Source organism: Emys orbicularis, chromosome 7 (assembly GCF_028017835.1).
Source record: "Emys orbicularis isolate rEmyOrb1 chromosome 7, rEmyOrb1.hap1, whole genome shotgun sequence".
Lineage (NCBI taxonomy): Eukaryota > Metazoa > Chordata > Testudines > Emydidae > Emys > Emys orbicularis.
Genome location: NC_088689.1, coordinates 33,629,915 through 33,650,959, shown reverse-complemented (window position 1 = coordinate 33,650,959; position 21,045 = coordinate 33,629,915). Strand labels below are relative to the sequence as shown.

Here is a 21,045-nt window from a genome sequence, read left to right as displayed (position 1 = left end):
TTGTGTTATAATATCACCTCATTTGGAATTACTTAAAAATTATAACTGCAGATCAAATTCAACTGACTATTGCAGAAGTGAAGTTTTTAAATTTGTAAAATTACTGTTGGAAATTATGTTGAGAAAGGTCATTCAAAAACTATCGTAAAAACAAGCAGCCTAAAAGATGTCCTGTAAAACTGCTTTTCACATGTGCATACTAGTAGAATTTCACTAGTAAAGATTTCACTTACAATTCTGTGGGTGATCTTGTGAGATTTCAGACATCTGTGAACCCAGAGCAGGAAATAAGGCCCTTCTGTGTTTGGATGCAGTCTGGGCTGCTTTCAGATTCAGGGATTTGAATTCAAGCGCTCCTTAAATTCAAAGGAGTTTGTATTTGGGATTCTGGTTTGGTCTATTTCTGTTTTACGGAAGAAAATGACTTAATTATACACAGGTACATTATAGTTCAGAATAGTCTCTTCTGTTTTGTTAGTGTTTATTTTTGATCTTACTGTAATTTAGATCAATTCTAGGAAAATCCAGAATGAAGTTACAAAAAGGGTTGATTAATAATTCTGAGAGTTTCGGTATATTAAACTACCATCTCGGAATGTAACAGGATATTTTATTTTCCAGCACGTAGATGTAGCAGCTTTACTTATAAAGTATAATGCGTGTGTGAATGCTACGGACAAATGGGCTTTCACACCTTTGCATGAAGCAGCCCAGAAAGGAAGGACACAGCTTTGTGCCTTGTTATTGGCACATGGAGCTGATCCTACTCTGAAAAACCAGGAAGGACAAACACCATTAGACCTGGTCACCGTAAGTGATGGGATCTTTTGAGAAATTTGTGCTTAGCTGCAGCTAGTGGTTGCTCGCCTGGTTTATATAAGATGCTTTTAGACACTTTTATTCAAAGTACAAATTTGGAGTTAGTGCACAATTTATAAACTCTGGTTTCTTGGGTGTCTAAGCATCTTTGGTTATGCAAGCCAATACACCCGAATACATCTTTTCTCTGTTCTCTTGCACAACATTACTGCAAAGTACTTCTGACTGCCTGATGGAGAAAGAAAACAAACATTGATTTGTTCCAGAATTGACATTTATCTATTTTTAATTTTACTTTGGGTACTTGATCTACCTATTTTACTGGCTAATATATTTGACCTCAAAAAAACTGCGTTAGAGGTGAAATTTAGTCTAACTTTATTAAAACCTTCTCATTTTATAAAACTTAATCAGGCTATTTAAGGTTTTGTTTTAGAGTATTATAATACAATCAAAAGCTTCACATTTTCAGAGTAATACTGAATGGATCGTCTTGCTTCAAATTGGGATTTCTTGTTTCTAAAGTAAATTAGTGAGTTTTGTTTGACCTTGTGTTTATCTGGAAAAAAGTTACAAATATCAAAACATTCATGTATTGCACTTTTAATTTAGAACATGGTGTTTTTTTTTTTTAATCTTATTTAAGTTATGTTTTGTTTAAATCTTGTTTAAATGAAAGATTGCTTTTTAATTGGTTGAAATGTTTGCATTATACTTACACATTTGTTCGCTATGGCTTTGGGCTTAATTTTCTCAAGTATTTAATTCCAGAAAATAACTTTGCATGGAAGGCTTCCTCCATTTTAATAAACTGTCTTTTGATATTTAGGCAGATGATGTTAACGCGCTGTTGACAGCTGCTATGCCTCCTTCTGCGTTGCCATCTTGTTATAAACCTCAGGTTATAAATGTATCTCAAACCACTGGACCTACGGCTGATTCCCTGTCTTCCGTTCCATCCAGCCCATCCAGTCTGTCTGCTGCCAGTAGCCTTGACAACTTATCTGGTAGCTTTTCTGAACTCCCTTCAGTTGTTGGTACAAATGGTGCAGAGGGAGCAACTGTTTTAGAGAAAAAGGAAGGTGAGGCTTTCTTTTGTTCTAATTGTAGATGTGAATTAATGACTCTTGAGCAGTTTATATAAATAAAGTTAAATAAAGCATGATTTTGTTGAAAAATAATTTTCTTTTTCAGTATTTTTATCTAATTTAGTGAGAGTTTTGTGGGTACTCTTCAGCTCTTACTAGAATTTTCAATTTATGCATTAACCACCTTCACCTTCTGTTATTATCTCTGTTTCCAACTGTGGCTTGATAAGGAGCAGATAGCCAAAAGAACAAAAATTTTAACTATTGGGCAGGGGTCTTCAGGCATTTTTTCCAGATACTCTTACTGATAAATCAGGTTTTAAATAGAAATCAAATAAATGGTCTTATACACAATGAAATGGTATCATAGGTTCTAAAAGATTTGCAAGACTGATGATTTATGAACATGGTTGCTTTAATAACTTCTGTTCATTGCTTAAATATGCAGTAGTAGTAGCTCAACACTTACTTTTTTTGGAGGCCAGGACCATGTATTTCTATTTTTATAAAGAACCTAGTGCAGAGGTAGGCAACCTTTCAGAAGTGGTGTGCCGAGTCTTCATTTATTCACTTTAATTTAAGGTTTCGCGTGCCGGTAATACATTTTAACGTTTTTTAGAAGGTGTCTCTCTATAAGTCTATATTATATAACTAAACTATTGTATGTATGTAAAGTAAACAAGGTTTTCAAAATGTTTAAGAAGTTTCATTTAAAATTAAATTAAAATGCTGATCTTATGCCGCCAGCCTGCTCAGCCCGCTGCCAGCCTGGGGTTCTGTTCACCTAGGCCGGCAGTGGGCTGAGCGGGGCCTGCGGCCGAGACGCCAGCTGGCAAGGGGCCGGCAGCCGGGACTCCAGACCTGGGGGGGGGTTCAGGGGTCACGGTAGAGAGCTGGGTGTGTGTGGGGGGGTGCAGGGCAGAAGGCTGGGTTTGGGGGGGGTGCAGGGGTCAGGGCAGAGGGGTGGGGGTGCAGGGCAGAGGGCTGGGGGTGGGGAGGGATCAGGGCAGAGGGCTAGGGAGGGTGGGGGGGATACAGGGCAGAAGGCTGGGTGTGGGGGAGTTCAGGGGTCAGGGCAGAGGGCTGGGGTGTGTGTGGAGCTGCAGGCAGAAGGCTTGGTGTGTGGGGGGGGGTCAGGGCAGAGGGCTGGGGTGCTCGGCTCGTGGGGGTGCTCCCAGCCCCCTGCCCTGAGCGGCTCATGGCAGGGGGCTGGAAGGGATATGCCCTGTTCCACCCCCTTCCCCAAGGTCCCGTCCCTACCTCTTCTCTGCCTCCTCTACAGAGCAGCGAGCATGCTGCCGCTCGGCTCTGCTCCGCTTCCCCTCCCCTTCCCCCTCAGCCATCAGCTGATCGGCGCAGGAAGGGGGAGGAGGAGGGGCAGGAAAGCACCATGCGGGGGAGGGGAGAAGCTTGGCTGCCGCAGGACCAAGCTTGTGCCTCCTGCCCCCGCAAGGGAGAGCAGTGGGCAGGGGGGCTGAGTGGGGCCAGGACCAAGGTAGGCAGCAGCGTGCCAGTCAAAATCGGCTTGCGTGCCGTGTTTGGTACGCGTGCCTTAGGTTGCCGACCCCTGACCTAGTGTGTTCTAGGTGCCACCAGAAACAGTAATATATAATTGTGTCTTAGTAACTTAAATATTTTTCTTAATGTTACCAATCTCTTAAAAATTCTTGTATTTCCCCTTATTGCAGAAGTGTAAGTATGGAATATACTGTGTTTTAGATAATATGAATGTGAAAGTATCTTATATATTCTTCTTTATATTCAGTTGCAGGTGTAGATTTTAGCATAAATCAGTTTGTGAGGAATCTTGGACTTGAACATCTGATTGACGTATTTGAGAGAGAGCAAGTGAGTAGCTGTGTACAAATATTGGGTTAGAAAACTCTACCAGTGGGTTCCTTTTTCAAGTGGGAGGAGGAATAGTACTTGTAATTTAAGACCAACAGGTTAAGTTCCTGTTTCTGTTATCTTAGCACAGGTGATGAAGTCAATAGGAAGTGAATATCATGAAATTATGTGTAGTAATTATGAAGGTGTAGACTATTCTGTTAGCTTGGTAATATATCCTGAAAGTGAAATTCCCCAGTCAGGGAAGTGACTCTTGCAGTACCACTGGCCTATTTTTTAGGTAGGGTCATGCAAAGTGATGAACAAAAAAATGGGGAAGGTGACAGCAATTCTACTATGACTTGTAGCATGTTTTATGTTGTTCAAAAGCAAAATTTCATGGTAGGGAAGACGGTAGACACAAAGCCAAGGATGAACTGTTACATTAAAACATTCAGAATGTGACTCTTGTTACCATTAATCTAATTTTAATTTAATATACTTATAAAATATCTTCACTTGTTTTATGGCTTGTTTTAAAACTTCCCTAATTTTTCTTCTGCTGCACAATATACAGGTCTCCAGGGGTTGCATATCTGTACACCACGCTGTTTTATAACCTAACTAAATTGTCATAAATTTTATTTCTGAGGTTATTATTGATCCTTTCTAATAAAATATTTGTCATGAAATTTTTATTAAAATGTATACAGCAATCTAAACAAATTATATTGTGCTTTGCTCTAGATAACACTGGATGTATTGGTTGAAATGGGCCACAAAGAGTTAAAGGAAATTGGGATCAATGCTTATGGACATCGGCATAAAATCATTAAAGGAGTTGAGAGACTGATCTCTGGACAGCAAGGTATATTTTTATTGAATTACTGAAGTGGCACTGCTTTAATATAGAGTTCATTTTTATAAACTTTACCAGTTTTGTTCCAAATCATCTCTTCTTAGAAAGAGCTAATAATGCAGTTCTTTATACAACAAACGTAAAATTGTGCTTACTGGCAATATACACTGTCTTTCAACTTGAAGCTCATGTTAGAAGCTTTCACTAGTGGTATAAATTATCATGACCAGCATTCAGTTGCCTTTAATATTTGACTGCTTTATCATGGTCATTGTCCACGTTTACTTTCATTAGTTGGATTGTAGATTGAGAGAACTTTGATTGTAAGTGTTTTGGGACAGGGACTATTTCTTCGTTCTGTTTGTACCTACACAGTGGGGTTCTGGTCAGTGACTGGGGTTCTTATGTGCTACCACAATACAGATTGAAAAGTGAATTATTATTTACTGAGTGACACGGGCTGTGTCCTTTTTCCCAAAAGGATAATTGAAGTTTTTAAATATTTTCTTTAAAAAAATAGTTGGTATCTTTCCAGTGGAGCTGAAATTAGCATAGCTGCTTTGTTTAACAACTTCAACTTGCATTGAGTTTTATGATAAAACCTCTTTATTTTGCAGCATTGTTGATGACAGCACAATCATAGGAATAACCTGTTTTGTTGGACTACAGCTGAAGAAAAAAATAAAGAGCACACTGTATTGATTCTGTCATATTGAAACATTGACTACTATTGTCTCACTACATTTCATAGAAATGGAATAATATTAGTTAGAATTGGTTGGATTTTTTTCTCTAGACACCATCTGTGGATTCTCACTCCCAAATCTGGACTCTAGTATAAAACAGGCAGAACTCCCCATACTCTAAAGGTTTTTTTGGCCCTTAAGGGCAGCAGTAGTAATCAGGGCCACAAGACAACCACTTCATCATGTTCAGGTATCTCCCTGGCGCTTCAGTAGCTGTCCCTTGAACAATCAGTTGCTTCTTAATTGCCGTCAGTGAAGGTGTTCTGGGTGGGAGCTATCTCTTCAGCTGCCAGTCTGTTCCTGTTTCCAGTGTAGTTTTACACTGCTGTAAGTATCATTTTATACAGTGTCCTTGCTTTCCAATTGGGTCTCATCTGTTATCTTTGAATTTGCAGTCAAACACTCTAGCCAAAGAACATCGAGTGGTCCCTGGAGCCCTGGTCTTGCAGTTTGCGCAGGTTCTTTAGAGATTTTCTGCATTTTTGCCTTAAAAGGCCTTAGCATTGTCATCTCTAGATGTTCAACTCCTTACCTGAATATTTCAGAGCTTTACCTCGAAGCCTCATTTGACTTAATACTCAAGCTGTGGAGCTTTCCTCAGGTCTCTGTGCTTTGCCTCAGTGTTCTGGTGCTTTAGCACATTTGCATCAGTGTTTTAGCACCCTTCCCTGGATACAGTGGACCCATTGTTTCAGGATTAACTAGAACTTTCTTTTGGAGCTTCATTTTGATGCTTTTCTTGTTAAGTCAAAGTGTCTTGCCTCCAGACACTTTTATATAATTTGCTAAGTTCCAGCCACTGACCAATGAGCATAGGCTCCCAGCAGAGAGTTCCAGAGGGAAACCCCTAGTCAAGTGTTTGCTGACTGTTCAAACATCATGGGCTCCTGGCAGAAAGCATTGCTGGGATGCCCAGTGTTGAGCTGCAGTCAGTTGTTGATGCACATGCAGCTAACTGCCCAGAGCAGTGATGGGGAACCCAGTATCTCGCTGCAGCAACCTGCTCATGTATCCTGGGCAGGCCATTGCATAAGGACTTCTGGTGTAGAGCACCTCTCTGAGTTCTTAAATCCAATAAATGATTGCCAGTTATTTGCCAACTCATTCAGAATTCTTGGCATTATCAGAATTGGTGTTGGCCTCCATATCATGCTGCAGTTGTTTGTTGGAGTATTTGGAGCTTTCAACAGAGAAGGTCCTGAGAATAGCCAGCATCAGACTTTGGTTTCCTGGGTTTGGAGACTGCCTTAAAGTTCTCTTACTGCTCTGCAGCATGATCTGAGCTAGAAACACTTGCAGACGAAGGTAGTAAATACTGTAAAAAACCCAAAGTAGAACTCAGCACAGTCAAAGAGTTCTTGTGTAGAGGTGAGAGCTTATGCTTCAAGAGTCAGCTCTCTTCTGTGTGTGAAGCCCTGATCTCATCACCAGCAGTTTTTGGTGCCTTCTGCACATAGTCTGGTTGCAACCATTGTTTCAGTCCTTAGATTTCATGCTGAACTACTTTGTCTCATCCTGACCCCATAGATAACTGGATTCTGTGGCAGCTCCACCAGAAATACATCAGCCTTATGGCTCAGGATGTTTGTGGGCCACAAGGATATGCTAGAGCCAGAAGATGGTCTCATGCCCACATCTGTATTTGTAGTTTCCAAAGCATATGAATTGGGCACATGCAATTCAGAAGAGACCATTGGGTCAGTATGTTCTAAACCTTTCTGCATACTTTCTTCCTAGAGAATGATGGATCAGGTCCCCTTCTCAAAGGAGAAATGGGAGGTCTGAGGAAGAAGGAACTGCTTGTGACAGCCAGAATAGGCCACATTAGCAAGGATGTCTTATCTACTTCAGAGGTGCTCTGATATGTCTAGATACTAATTCTTATAGTAATAAGGGCCCTGACAAAGGTACACCTCATTCTATCCCATTTTAAGGACCCTCTCTCTTATGGTATGACTTCTGAGAGAGAAGAGTGATACTTGCCTGATGTATTTGAGCAGGTACTCTAATGCTCAATGTGAGAAATCTTATTGGTAGATGGGAAAAGAAGTCACGCATACTTGCGCCCCCGGCCCCCTTCTCCCCTTAGAGTTTGGATGGGCTTCTGTTTAGGTCACAGATACCTGTACTTTAAGTCTTTCTGCTTCTGAAGCATGATTTTTCTGTAAAATGTTAGGTGACAGACCTATTACTTTAGGAATCCTTTACTTGGTACTCAGCTAGGAACTGACTGACTGGAATGTTTCAGGGTTGGCAGAGGTCTCAGGTGGTGCACAATCACTTGTGGGGATGAGGGAAGTTGGCTTATGGCCCTGGCCACCACTACTACCATTAAGGACCTGTAGATTCTGTCTGTGTTTAGCTAGGAAGCTGAGGCCAAGAAATGAGTATCCTGCATGATATCTTCAGAGGAGCAGAATTACAAAGGCAAATCAAAATATGTTTTAAAAAACTAAAACTTTAAACTACTTAAGATCCCAAAACCATGGCAGAAGTGAGACTTAAACTGAAAGTTAATATAACTTTAAAATCACAAATGTTCCCCTTTTCTTGACCTTTGTCTCTATATGGCATCTTCTACCTTTTCATTCCTGGGAAATTGAGCTATGCCTGTGTTTTTAATTTTTGTTCTCTGCGTCTGAAATATGTGCGTTCATTGTATTTATAGGTCTTAACCCATACCTGACTTTGAATACTTCTGGTAGTGGAACAATTCTTATAGATCTCTCTCCGGATGATAAGGAATTTCAGTCAGTGGAAGAGGAGGTATGTTTTGCTGCCTAGCATCTCAAATTCTTTTTGGCATTGTCACTTATGGGTAGACGCATGAGTTCCAGTAGACTATTAATATGAGACTCAAATACTGCTAAACATAATGGATTAAAGCCTGCATCAAGACACTTATTCCATTTTCCTTTGTCAGTGCTGTCCCACTGTTATAATCCATGCTTGACATGTCCACAACTTAGCATACAATAGAACCTCAGAGTTATGGACACCTCGGGAATGGAGATTGTCCGTAACTCTGAAATGTTCATAACTCTGAACAAAATGCAGCTCCGACTCCAGCAGTTCACACTCCAGGCCAGGTTCGAGGTTCCCCCTGCATGTGGGGGTGAAGTTAGGGCTAGGGGTGGGGACAGGCAGCCCAGGTGTGTCTACCTTTAAGATGCAATACAGGCACACTACAGTATTTGCTTTTATTTTTAATTTTTTTGGTCTCTGCTGCTGCCTGATTGGTTACTTCCGGTTTCACATGGTGTTCGGTTGACTGGTCAGTCCGTAACTCTGGTGTTCATATCTTTGAGGTTGTACTGTATGTCTACACTTCAAGCTGGAGGTATAATTTCCAGCTTGAGGAGACATACCAGCACTATCTCTAATTGAACTGGCATATTAAAAATGTAAGTGTAGCCGCTGCAGCAGGCTGTGTATCAATCCAAGGCACTAGGTACGTACTCAGGCAGCTAGCCCCTTCCGTTGCTCTTACTGCTGTGGTTGCATGTCTGTTTTTAGTGCATTCACTCAATCAGAGCTACCACATTTGTGTCGTCTTGAGCTAGAAATTACTACTCCAGCCCAAAGTGTTAAGTGACAAGACCCTTTGTCTCTGTTAATGTCACTCCTTCTAGTAACATACTTGAGAGGTCTCCATCTGAAGTGAAATTATTTCTGCAGCATGGAAATCTTCACTACAGTCATTTCCCTACATACCAGACCCAGTTTCTAATCAATTCTTTCTCTACTTTCTGCCCAGTATTTGAATAATTGCACAGCATGTGATTCTAAGTAGATGTGATCAGTTAAAGAGTGTAAATTAAGAACTAGCACCGCATGTTCCACAAAGTATTCAGAATCTCTGAAGTTTTGTAGAAAAATCACAAAACCTGTGCTAATTTTTAGCTAATAGGTGTCTTCTGTTTTTAAGAATAGAATCAACTGTTTTGATTATTACAAAGAATATTGGAATATTTGTCCAAAATGTACAGCCTTAAAACTCTTATTCTTTAGATGCAAAGTACAGTCCGAGAGCACAGAGATGGTGGGCATGCTGGTGGAGTGTTCAACAAATACAATTTTCTGAAGGTACCATTCACATTTTTATAGTTCTTAAATGATAGCTATGCGCTGAACCCTTCAGTTCATTTTCATTGGTATGACTATTAAAATATGTAGATTTGCTGCTAAATATAGACTTTACATTAATTTTGATGCTTCTTTTTGCTAACCAGGAGGATACACTGTCTACACATTTATTTAAGCAATTATATAGCTCAATGTACGTTTGTTCTGATTCTTAATTTTTATATTTTGTTAGAAAATTATCATTTATTTACTAGAAGATCATTTTATATTTGAGACATCTGTCAAGCTGCATTTGGATGGAAATTGGAAATGTATTAAAATGCATAAAAATGCCATTTATTAGTTAAATAAAGCTACCTTTCAATGTGCTGGATACATAAGATAAAAAAGTAAGCTTATTAAAACATGTTTTGCTTCTAAAAATAAAGTTTTTAAACAAAGGAAGTATTAACTGTAGTTAGTGAATTGACAGATTATTTCTGGTCACCATGCATCAGATTTTCAAAAGGATTTTGGCAGTTAAAAGATGCAAATAGGCACCTTATGGAATTTTTAGAAGTGATTATGAAGGTTAGGTGCCTGACTCCTATTGAAATCATTGGAGTGGAAATCAGTGGGTATTAGGCACCTAATCTGCTTAAGTGCTTTCGAAAAACCCCACAAGGTGCCTATCTGCATTTTTAGGTGTTTAAAATCTGATCCCTTGTCCTGCAGGATTTTAGAATTAGTAGATCTTCTCCTCTCCCGCTTGCTTTTTATTCATAGATTGGAAGAGGAAAACATGCTTTCTGCAGCCTAGCATCTCTCGTATATGGGATAGTCATTTCCTGTCTGCAGTTTCTGGGGGCAATTCAGCCCTTGTAATGACTGAAAATAATATAGCTATGTAATGCAGAACATGGGCATTGTGATATATTTAGAAAACTTCAGTTGAACTCAAAAATTAAAGATGTTTTTCCCCTGATTTTATATATATTTTAAAAAGCATCATCCTTTAACTCATTAAGATTTGAGGAAGGCTCACTGATACATCATATTACTTTTTTATTTATTTAAATAGTTGTAATTGTTTATAGCAAGGTAGGGCCTTAATATAGGTTGTAATTATTTAAAAATTAATTTTAAATCTGTTTATTTTTAAAAAGAGAAATGTATTTAATTTAAATTTTAAAAAAATCAAATTTGTTTTGAAAAAATCATCAGTTTTTATCCACCAGGACTGGAGGGGCAGGATTTAGAATGAGACTGAGAACAGAGATGGAGTGGTGGTGCAGGGTCTTGAAGGTGGTGATAAGCAGCTTGAATTAATATGGAAAGTGAGGAAGCTAGTAAAGAAATCTAAAGAAGGGGGTTAGCAGTACTTTGAATGGAGGGAGAGAATTATTTTATCAAAGTTTGGATGGATTGGGGGTTGCAATCTAAAAAATCCCTTTGATCTAGTTCGTTTAAACTTTCCAAAAAATTCTTAAGTTGTGACTAAGCCTGATAAATGTCAGTCTAAAAACTTTAGAGAGATCACTGAACAGTGGTTTAGAACAGAATGGCTTGGTTAACTTAGGTTTATGGTGATGATTTTACTCACAATATCATGCTAGGAGAAGAATTGAATTGAATTCCTTAGAATCTGAGGGAGATAATCTCTTTTCTTCTCTAGAAATTTGACTACATGTTCCCAGTTTTGGAGTGGATCTATTGTGATCTACCCATTATGCATCAAAACGTCTGTCAAATGATAAATCAAAAAATTGGAAGGTCTTGTCTTCAAAATAGAATTTGAATTCTGATTTAATTATTTCAGATTCAAAAAGTTTGTAACAAAAAACTCTGGGAAAGATACACTCACAGGAGGAAAGAAGTTTCTGAAGAAAACCATAACCATGCTAATGAAAGGATGCTGTTTCATGGTAAGAACTTTGAAATTTAAATTTTCTTCCATGCTGTTAATCTTGGTGGGAATATTTTTGTTGGTGCCAAAAATTTAGGTAAATATGCTATATAATTAACAACTGGAAATAAAAATGTAAATCAGAGTTAAGTTTTTCATAATTTTGATAAAGCCTGTTACCAGTATTGCATGTTATCACAGAGGTGACAACTATAGCTATATCTATTCTAATTCCCATTTTCAGTTGCCTTATAATTTTGAACCCTTTGCTTTTTTTGCTTAAATTTTCCTGCCCTGTCTTTGCCCAAAGAAAAGTATAGATTTTTGGGGGGTTTTGTTTAGTTTGATCAAAAATAGAAAAACAAGTCAGCAGATTCAGTTTGAAGGGGGTAGGAGTGAGGAAACTTTCTTACAATTTGTTTTACCAACTCTGACCAAGATGGATTTTACATTTGGCATGTTAGCTCTTGTTCAAAAATGTCTTCTTGAGCTCCAGTGAAGTTAAGTTTTGATTTGACAGTTATAACCTATTGAAAATTGTTCCCTGCATATGCACAGTGACTCACTAAATGGCTAAGTTAGCTGCATAGTAAGAAACTCAGCTGCACATGCACTGAAGTAAAATCTGCACCGCTCCCTACTGCAGAGTTTATACTTTGGTGGGATAAGGTGGTCCAGTGGTGTCCGTTGTAAGCATCTTGGATTTTTTTATTTGGAAAAAAAAATAGTTCAGACTAATCAAAATTCAGAATGTGAATTAAGATTACATGTCCAACCTTAATTCTGCCCCTTGTGGATATGCATTACGATAGTTACATGATTGCAAACTTTCTCTAATACAATTTAACATTTTCTTCTATAACCACAGATATACATGTTTGTATGGTATCTTAGATATTTTCATTCTTGTAAACTTACACTATTTTTATAATCATAATGGTCTTCCATATTTTTGGCAGATTTTTTTTTTTACATAATTAAATTCCTCAGAGAAGATAACTGTGTGTAGCCATGTAGTTTGCAATTTTTTCCCAACTAGTAGCACAGTCTGCCTTAGCTATAACTCGGGATCAGAAAGAAACTACAACACTACCTTGGTGACAGACTTATGATTTATATATGCCAACAAACTTTTGCTATCACTCCTGTTATACTTCGTCTGTAGTGTGTTGTGTAAGAATAGTTTGTGTATTTGTCATATAAAATCTTTCAATGAATTCTGGCTGTCATAAACAGATAGTTAAGGGTTAATGCCTCTTTTACCTGTAAAGGGTTAAGAAGTTCACCTAGCCTAGCTAACACCTGACCAGAGGAACCAATGGGGGGATAAGATGTTTAAACAAAGGAAACTTCCCTCCTTCCTTTTGAAAGTCAGTTTCAGTTTTGACCGGAGTGGGAAAGCCCCAGAAATCAGCCTCTTATCAAGTGAAGGGAATAAATAGGTTTATGTTTATTTTCTTTGTAACTTGTCTTGGGCATTAGGGAATAATCAAATTGGGTATTTTTTGTGTAACTAAGTTTTTTCCCAGGGGAACATCCTTTGTGTTTTAAATCTGTTGTCTGTTAGATCAGCTTGTATGCTATCTCCCAGAGGGTTTTCTTTTACCTTTCTTTTCTTTAATTAAAAGTCTTATTTTTAAGAACCTGATTAATTTTTCCTTGTGTTAAGATCCAAGGGGATTGGATCTGGACTCACCAGGAATTGGTGGGGGAAAGGAGGGGGGATGGTTAAATTCTCCTTGTGTTAAGATCCAAGGGTTTGGATCGGTGTTCACCAGGAAATTGGTAAGAAGTCTCTCAAGGCTACCGAGGGAAGGGAGTTAGTACTTGGGAGTGGTGGCAGCAAAACCAGATCTAAGCTGGTAATTCAGTTTAGGGGTTCACATGCAGGTCCACATATCTGTACTCTAAAGTCCAGAGTGGGGGTGAAACCTATATAAGACACCAACCATGTATATCTAAAGCTGTAGAAAAATGTGACATAGCTCACAAATAGTATGTGATCTTGTAATTAAAGATCATGGTCTTGTTTACATACAAAGGGGTCAGCTGCTGCTGATGCAACTTTGTCATTTCCCAGCTGAGTGCTTAACAGTGTAACTTTAGTGTTTCTTTTATACAGGCTTTGGATGGGCATAATAATAACATAGAAGTTATCATACTAGATCAGACCAGTGATTTGGTATTCTGTCTCTGAAAATGGCCAGTATCAGCCCAGAGGAAGGTGCAAGCAACCCTTTAATGGTATAACCCATCTGTAAGGGAAGTTCTTCCTAACCTGGTCAGATAGTGGTTGGATTATGTCCTGAAGCATGAGCACTTATATCCCTTACAATTCTGTATCTATTTAAAGTGATAATGGACGTTTACATATATGTTCCCCTTTTTTAATCCTGCTAACCTCTTAACCTCAGTGATATCTTGTGATGGTTCCACAGGTTAATAATGAGTTTGTATATTTAAAAAAAACTATTATTTTTCATTTTCTATTTCTATTTCACGTCTCCTTGTTCTTGTATTACACAGAAGGTAAATAAGAGTTTTTGATTTACTTTCAGTATAACATTTCTTATTTTACATAAGTCTCAATTCTGTCATGTCCTCTCTTGTTCATCTCCTCTCTGAACAAAACAGTCCTAATAATCCTATAACTACCTTTATATTTACATGTAATTTTAAAAACCTTTTTAGTAAAAAGGTGCATCTTTGTGAAACTGAATACGTCGGGTGTCTCTAGAGATAAGTGCTGCAATGCAGCGCACCTTCCAATTTGAATGGGTAATTTAAGATTAAATTTTATGATCAATACTCAACTTAAATAACTAAACATTGCTTTGCAGAGGCAGAAGTGGTTAAAAAATATTTACATAAATCAGATCATAGGTACTGGAACACTGCCGCAGTCCCTGACTTGAAGTGGTTTCCATCATATACAGGGTTTACAGTTTAGTTCAAATTGTTCCTGAACCTCTGAATTAGATGTATTCAAGTCAGCGGGGCCTGATGAAATTCATCCTAGGGTACTTAAGGAACTAGCTGAAGCAGTCTTGGAATGATTAGCAATTATCTTCAAGAATTCATGGAGAACTCCAGAGGACTGGAGAAGGGCATATGTACTAGTACCTATCTTTAAAAAAGGGGGCAAAGAGGACTTGGGGAATCAGACTAATCAGCCTAACCTCAATACTTGGGAAAGTACTGGAACAAATTATTAAACAATCAGTTTGTAAGCACTAGAGGATAATAGGGTGATAAGGAATAGCGAGCATGAATTTGTCAAGAAAAAAGTGTGCCAAACCAGTCTAATTTCTTTTCTTGACAGAGTTACTGGCTTAGTGGATAGGAGAGAAGCAGTAAACATGATATATCTTGATTTTTAGTAAGGCGTTTGACACAGTTACCCATGACATTCTCATAAGCAAACTAAGGAAATGTGGGCTAGATGAAATTACAAGTAGGTGGGTGCACAACTGGCTGAAAGACTGTACTCAGAGTAGTTATCGATGGTTCGTTGCCAAACTGGGAAGCCGTATCTAGTGGCGTTCCACAAGGGTCAGACCTGTGTCCAGTACTGTTCAGTATTTTCAATAATGACTTGGATAACAGAGTGGAGGGTATGCTTGTAAAATTTGCGGATTATACCAAGTTAGGAGGGGTTGCAAGCACTTTGGAGGATAGGATTAGAATTCAAAACTACCTTGACAAATTAGAGAATTAGTCTGAAATCAGCAAGATGAAATTAAATAAAGACAAGTGGAAAATATTTCACTTATCAAGGAAAAGTCAAATGCACAACGACAAAATGGGAATGACTGGCTAGGTGGTGGTATTGCTGAAAAGCATCAGGAGGTTATAATGAATCACAAAATGAAATAAGAGTCAACGATATGATACAGTCGCAAAAAGGGCTAATATCAGTCTGGGATGTATTAAAAGGTGTGTTATATGTAAGGCATGAAACGTAATTGTCCCACTCTACTTGGCACTAGTGAGGCCTCAAATGGAGTACTGGGTGCCACACTTTAGGAAAGTTGTGGCCAAATAAGTCCAGAGGATAATAACAGAAATGATAAAAGGTTTAGAAAACCTGACCTGTGAGGAAAGGTTAAAAAACGTTGGTATGTTTAGTCTTGAGAAAAGAAGCCTGAGAAGGGACCTGAGATGTCTTCAAATAGGTTAAGGGCTGTTACAAAGAGTATCGTGATCAGTTCTCCATGTCCACTAAAGGTAGGACGAGGTATTGGGCTTAATCTGCAGCAAGGGAGATTTAGTTTAGAGGTTAGGAAAAGGTTTCTAACTATAAGGGCAGATAAGTTCTGGAATAAGCTTCCAAGAGAGGTTGAGGAATCCCTATTATTGGTGGTTTTTTAAGAACAAGTTGGACAAACACCTATCAGGGACGGTCAATGTTAATTTGGTCCTGCCTCAGCACAAGGGGCTAGACTGGATGACTTCTCAAGGTCCCGTCCAGCTGTACATTTCTATACTTTTAAGAATCCTTCTCCTTACCCTCAGTTGTTGAATGCGATCAGAGCTGCTGTGCAGATACTACAGCCTTAGGGTTGAAGGAAGCTCTGCAGCTCTGGTGCATCCTCAGTGTTGGAAAGAAACAGAATCTATGAGCTTCTCTACGTTGCCACGCAGGCTGGACTACAGGGGTGTGAATAGCAGTGCACACCGAAGTGCTGCACTGTAAGTCCCCCGAGTAGTTACATTAATGTGAACTAGGATCCTTTTAGTTTGTGCCCACAGTATCCATACGGTAGCATTATGGTGCAGCACTTCGGTGCACACTGCTAGTGTGAATAGCAGTGTGCACCAAAGTGCTGCACACTTGGGTTGCCAATCCTCCAGGATTGTCCTGGAGTCTCCAGGAATTTAAGATTAATGTTTAAAGATTATGTCATGTGATGAAGTCTCCAGGAATATGTCCAACCAAAATTCCCATAGACCAAACTATCCAGGGAGACTTGTAGGCCTAAGCTCTACAGAAAAGGTGTCCAGTGCCTATGCAGCTTTCCCTGTAAAGACAGGTCAGGAATTGTCCCTAGATATCTAATATTTTGTGAATGTAACAGTGTACACTGCTGTAATATAGTGGATATTAAGTGTTTGCTGTGGCAGACTGATACTGCATCACATAGTTGTTCTGACTTGTTAAAAATGTATCGATTTCAACAAAAGGTAACTTTACTGGTAAATCTTAGGGGTTTTTGGCAGGGGAGGATATAACAATCAATAGGCTCTTGAAATGATTTAATAATTAATGATTACGTAAAAACTGTAGGTGATTAATTTAAATGTTTTTCCTTACTAATTTACTTCTAGGTTCCCCGTTTGTGAATGCAATCATTCATAAAGGTTTTGATGAGAGACATGCATACATAGGTGGAATGTTCGGAGCTGGGATATATTTTGCTGAAAACTCTTCCAAAAGCAATCAGTATGTATATGGAATTGGAGGTGGCACTGGATGCCCAGTTCACAAAGATCGATCTTGTTATGTTTGTCACAGGTAAGTTACAATACTTTATACCTGAATCATTCATACCAAGAAATCTGATTTTTCAAGTGCAGCCTGTGTTAGAGGCAGTCAAGTCCCCAGCAGAATCTTTGAAGAAAGACTATAGCTCAGTAGAGATGTCTGCCTATGCACTAACAGTTAAAACAGATAGTACTGCTATATGAGTTTTGGTTGCCACCTTTTAAAGCTGTAGTGCAAACTTAAAAGAGCCGGGGAGGGGCAATGGAGATAGTTAAAGACATTGTAAGACTTACCTCCTTTCAGATCCCAAAACCCAGAATTGTGTAGCCTGGAAATGAAGAGAGAGGATTTGCTAGAGATTTTTAAAAGTATGAAAGATACAGTAAAAATTGATCAATAATTATTTTTCTGCCGGACAGTACACAAACAAGGAGACTTCTAGAAGAGCACAGTACTTGCATATTATGTGGTTCACGGCGGGGGAGGTGTCCACTAGATGAGTCGAGATTATGATCATCCTGTATTTCTTTCAAGATGAGTTCAGTAATGTTGACCCCACCTTGTAGGTTCAGACCTTGATCCTTAGTGCTCTGAGGAAGCGCAAGGTAGATTTGTAGAACTTCCCTTCCCACGAGTTTCTGGGTTTCTAAAAGCATTCTTCTTGTGTGTGTCTGGTTTCCCCTTGAAACCTAAATCTCATGCTTTAGAAACTTAGCACCTCCTTTTGAAACCTCTCAGCTCAGCAGACTTAAGCTTTCTCACTGTTCAGTGTTCCCGTTGGCAGTCACTTCAACCAGAAATGGTGATGAAATTGCAGCCTTGTCCTACCATTGTCCCACTGGCTTCCAAAGTGGTAGTTGGGACTTGCTTCAGTTTCCTTCCTAAGACTTGTGCCCCTTTTCATTTGAAGCAAGGCAAGACTCTCCAAGTTTCTTTGATAGCCTCAGCCGAAGAAGAGAAAGATATGACACTCTAGATTTGAGGAGGACTCAGGATTCCCTTCAACAGATCAGACAAGAGGCACTTACTTCTTGCTCTATGTTAAAGGTTTGAAAAGGGGCAAGAAGTGTCTTGAATGAGCACAGCCCAACAAATTGGCTCCAGTATTTAGTTGACCTACAAAGCTGCTGAGACTCCTTTCCTGGACTTACTCCGCTTAGGCAGTTGCTGCTTCCTGGACAGAACAAAGAGAAATGTCATTCGAGCTATATGAGCTACCACCTTGACCGGCCCATTTGTCATCTGGTCAGCAAATGCATTTTTGTTTAGAGTGTATTAAGAGCTGTGCTGCCATAGGAGCCACCTTCCTTTGGGGAGGAAACAGGAAATTCAGTCTTCCTATTCTTTGGTCCTCTCTGTTGCCCCCACCCTCTTCCCAAGTTAGCTGTAGGTCTCCTGACCATCCCTTCCAGGAGTATGTGGGAACACTGGTTGTTCTTCTTTTATAGTCTGTACTGTTGCTGGTTGTGCCACGGAAAACAAATGTCCAAGGAAGTTGAAATCAAGCATATGAACTTCAGTGGTGTGTGAAACATACATTTCTTATCTAAGTATTTAGATAACAACTGGAGATACATAAGGAAATATCTGTCCTTGTATCCCTTTTTATAAAACAAAAAAAGCAACCACATCTAATATACTGACAGATTCCGATACGTGGTGGGTTAAATTAGAGCTAGGGTTTGTAGTAGACCTGTTTGTAGTTGGCCCTGGTAATAGTTTGAATATGGCGTCCTTCTCTGAGACAAATACACAAATTTTAGTGTTAGGAACTACTACATACTTTTATGTAGACTTCATCTGTTTGTCTGAGTGACATATACTTTCCCAAAAAATAAAGAACTGAGGTGACAGTCTTTGAGTTCACTATTAAACATTCTATTTCCACAAACGATTAATATAACATGCATTGTGTGTAGTCAGAAAAATCTCTGGAGGTTGGGGAAAGGAACCAGGACTGGAAAAGGGGAACATAACATTATGGATAAAACTTCAGAATTTGTGGAATATGAAAAATGACTAAAGAGGTTTAAAGTTACCGTTCTCTCTCTGAATAGAGCTTTTGAATGATCAAGAAATGTTTTTCCTACTTTCCAAACATTTTTGGTTGTAAAAGTTTTTCTTTACTATAGGCAGTTGCTGTTTTGCCGTGTAACATTGGGCAAGTCTTTTCTGCAGTTCAGTGCAATGAAAATGGCTCATTCTCCTCCAGGACATCATTCAGTTACTGGTCGACCTAGTGTAAATGGACTGGCTTTAGCAGAGTACGTCATTTACAGAGGAGAACAGGTAATGGGGTTTTTTTTGTTGTCAAAATATACTTAATTTTAAGAAGCCCAAATGCCATTTTTCACTGGTATGCCATTGACACTGAGCCTCTTTTCTGGATTTATTGGGGTTTGTCTTTCAGTGCATATAAATAAAACCTAAGCTTTTAAAGTTGAGAATCACAGGTCCTTTATTTACTGAAAACTTCTGGCAGATATTTTGCTCTCCCTTCTCCATGACATACATGTTGCACCTTTTGCTCAGATGGCAAGAAATCCTGTAAAATGTGTGTTCTGAACTTGCTAAGAAAATTAACCTTACTGAATCATTTGCCTTTCAGGCTTATCCAGAATATTTGATTACTTACCAGATTATGAAACCTGAAGCCACCATGGAAGCTTGAGGCAAATTGCTTTTGGAAATCAACAGATCTGAACATGAAGATACCAATACCTAACATCTTCTAAATTACACTGAATTGATGAAAAATTTTTATCCACAGGCATTGTGGTAGAAAATGTGAAAAAAATCTAACATTTTGACTTGATAAAGCTTTAATAATGTACAGTATGTTTTCTAAAATTTCAAAAACTTCCTCTTTTTCAGCACTTTAACAGATACCATTCCAGGTAAACTGGGTTTGTCTGTACTAAATTATAAGCATAAATTAACTTGAACTATGCTTTTTATATAATACTACATTGAAATCTAGCAGAAACTATAATATTCCACACAGGAATTCATTTTACTTATACTGTGTTCTTTAAAACACTGCATTTACACTGAATACAATTTCATTTGTAAAACTGTAAATAAGAGCTTTTGTACTAGCCTGGTATTTATTTACATTGCTTTGTAATATATGTGTTTTAGAACTGCAACCTTGTACAAAGTATTTTTTTCCAAACATTGCATTGTTCATCTATGTTTCATCATACACGATAAATAGGAGAAGACTTTGATTCCAGGGTTTGTCTTTTGGGAAGGGGGAGAATACATTTGATTTTAATTAACCAGTTTAGAATTATACAATGCTTGAACAGTTATTCAAAAGATACTCCTGTGGTTTTATTTACAAAATATGCATTCCAGAGATTCATGACCTATGAAAGTAGGACACTCCGTTTGATTATTGAAGTATTTTGCCACTTGTTTACCAGAATTTCACATTTCATGATCATTAAATTGTCTTCTAGAATTTGTATTGGACTAGATCTATAGTTAACCAGTAGTCTTATTTCAGGGCTATAAGATCTGTGAATTATGGCTAATAAATGATTTTCCTTGAATGTAGGTGGAAACTTTACTTCAAGGAGGTCGTTCTAGACAAGTCCCTAACACTTTAACACAAGGAAGTTGAATACATAGTGTCTAGTGAGAGTGAATAAATTGATTTATTTTCTGGCACATCATGGTTAGTCCATATAACTTGTGGGTGCACACAGAATATAAACATTATGGGGTGGACATCTTTAGGCCATTCCTGTCTCTTTCTGTTTACGCTTCCTCCTTGTTTATGCTCAGGCTGGTAGCTTCAGCAGTAATAGAAGTTTGCTGCTGCAGTGCTTTGTGCTGAATGAAATTGATAGGATTGTAGGATCGTAATCTGTTGCATTCAGCTTGATAGATAAAACACTTGTGCATGAGCAGAAAGAGCTACGCAGCTATTGGCTACAGTTGTCCCATGACTATTTCTTGGGGGAGAAGGGAGCAAAGGAGATAAACCACCTGATCAAGGCACATTACAGATAAATGAATGCACTGCCCTTTTGTTCATCCCATCGTAGTTCATCTGCATTCTATGTTTTTACTCCATCTGCAATTTTTACCTACATATTTAAAAATATATAAATAAAATGCAGGCATATTATAGTTGATACCATGGGTTTAATTTTAAACTGAATAAGAGCATATTTTAATTGGTTATATTTCTACATCTAGGACTCTGTCCCATAAGTTAATTTGTTTGCAGGTCATATGAC

The 21,045-nt window shown here is 38.5% G+C and overlaps 1 protein-coding gene across 1 annotated transcript in view; it reads left to right on the top strand.

Moving 5' to 3' along the window:
* The window catches only part of TNKS2 (tankyrase 2), a 61,580-nt gene extending 41,534 nt beyond the window's left edge, over positions 1-20,046 (top strand). Inside the window, exons 18-27 of the mRNA XM_065407263.1 lie at positions 622-810; positions 1,649-1,901; positions 3,673-3,755; positions 4,482-4,602; positions 8,008-8,105; positions 9,351-9,425; positions 11,224-11,329; positions 16,639-16,825; positions 18,928-19,084; positions 19,404-20,046. Of these exons, the coding sequence (XP_065263335.1) occupies positions 622-810; positions 1,649-1,901; positions 3,673-3,755; positions 4,482-4,602; positions 8,008-8,105; positions 9,351-9,425; positions 11,224-11,329; positions 16,639-16,825; positions 18,928-19,084; positions 19,404-19,466 (1,332 nt within the window). The 3' untranslated portion in view covers positions 19,467-20,046. The remainder of the gene's footprint in view (positions 1-621; positions 811-1,648; positions 1,902-3,672; positions 3,756-4,481; positions 4,603-8,007; positions 8,106-9,350; positions 9,426-11,223; positions 11,330-16,638; positions 16,826-18,927; positions 19,085-19,403) is intronic.
* Positions 20,047-21,045: the final 999 nt, after the last annotated feature.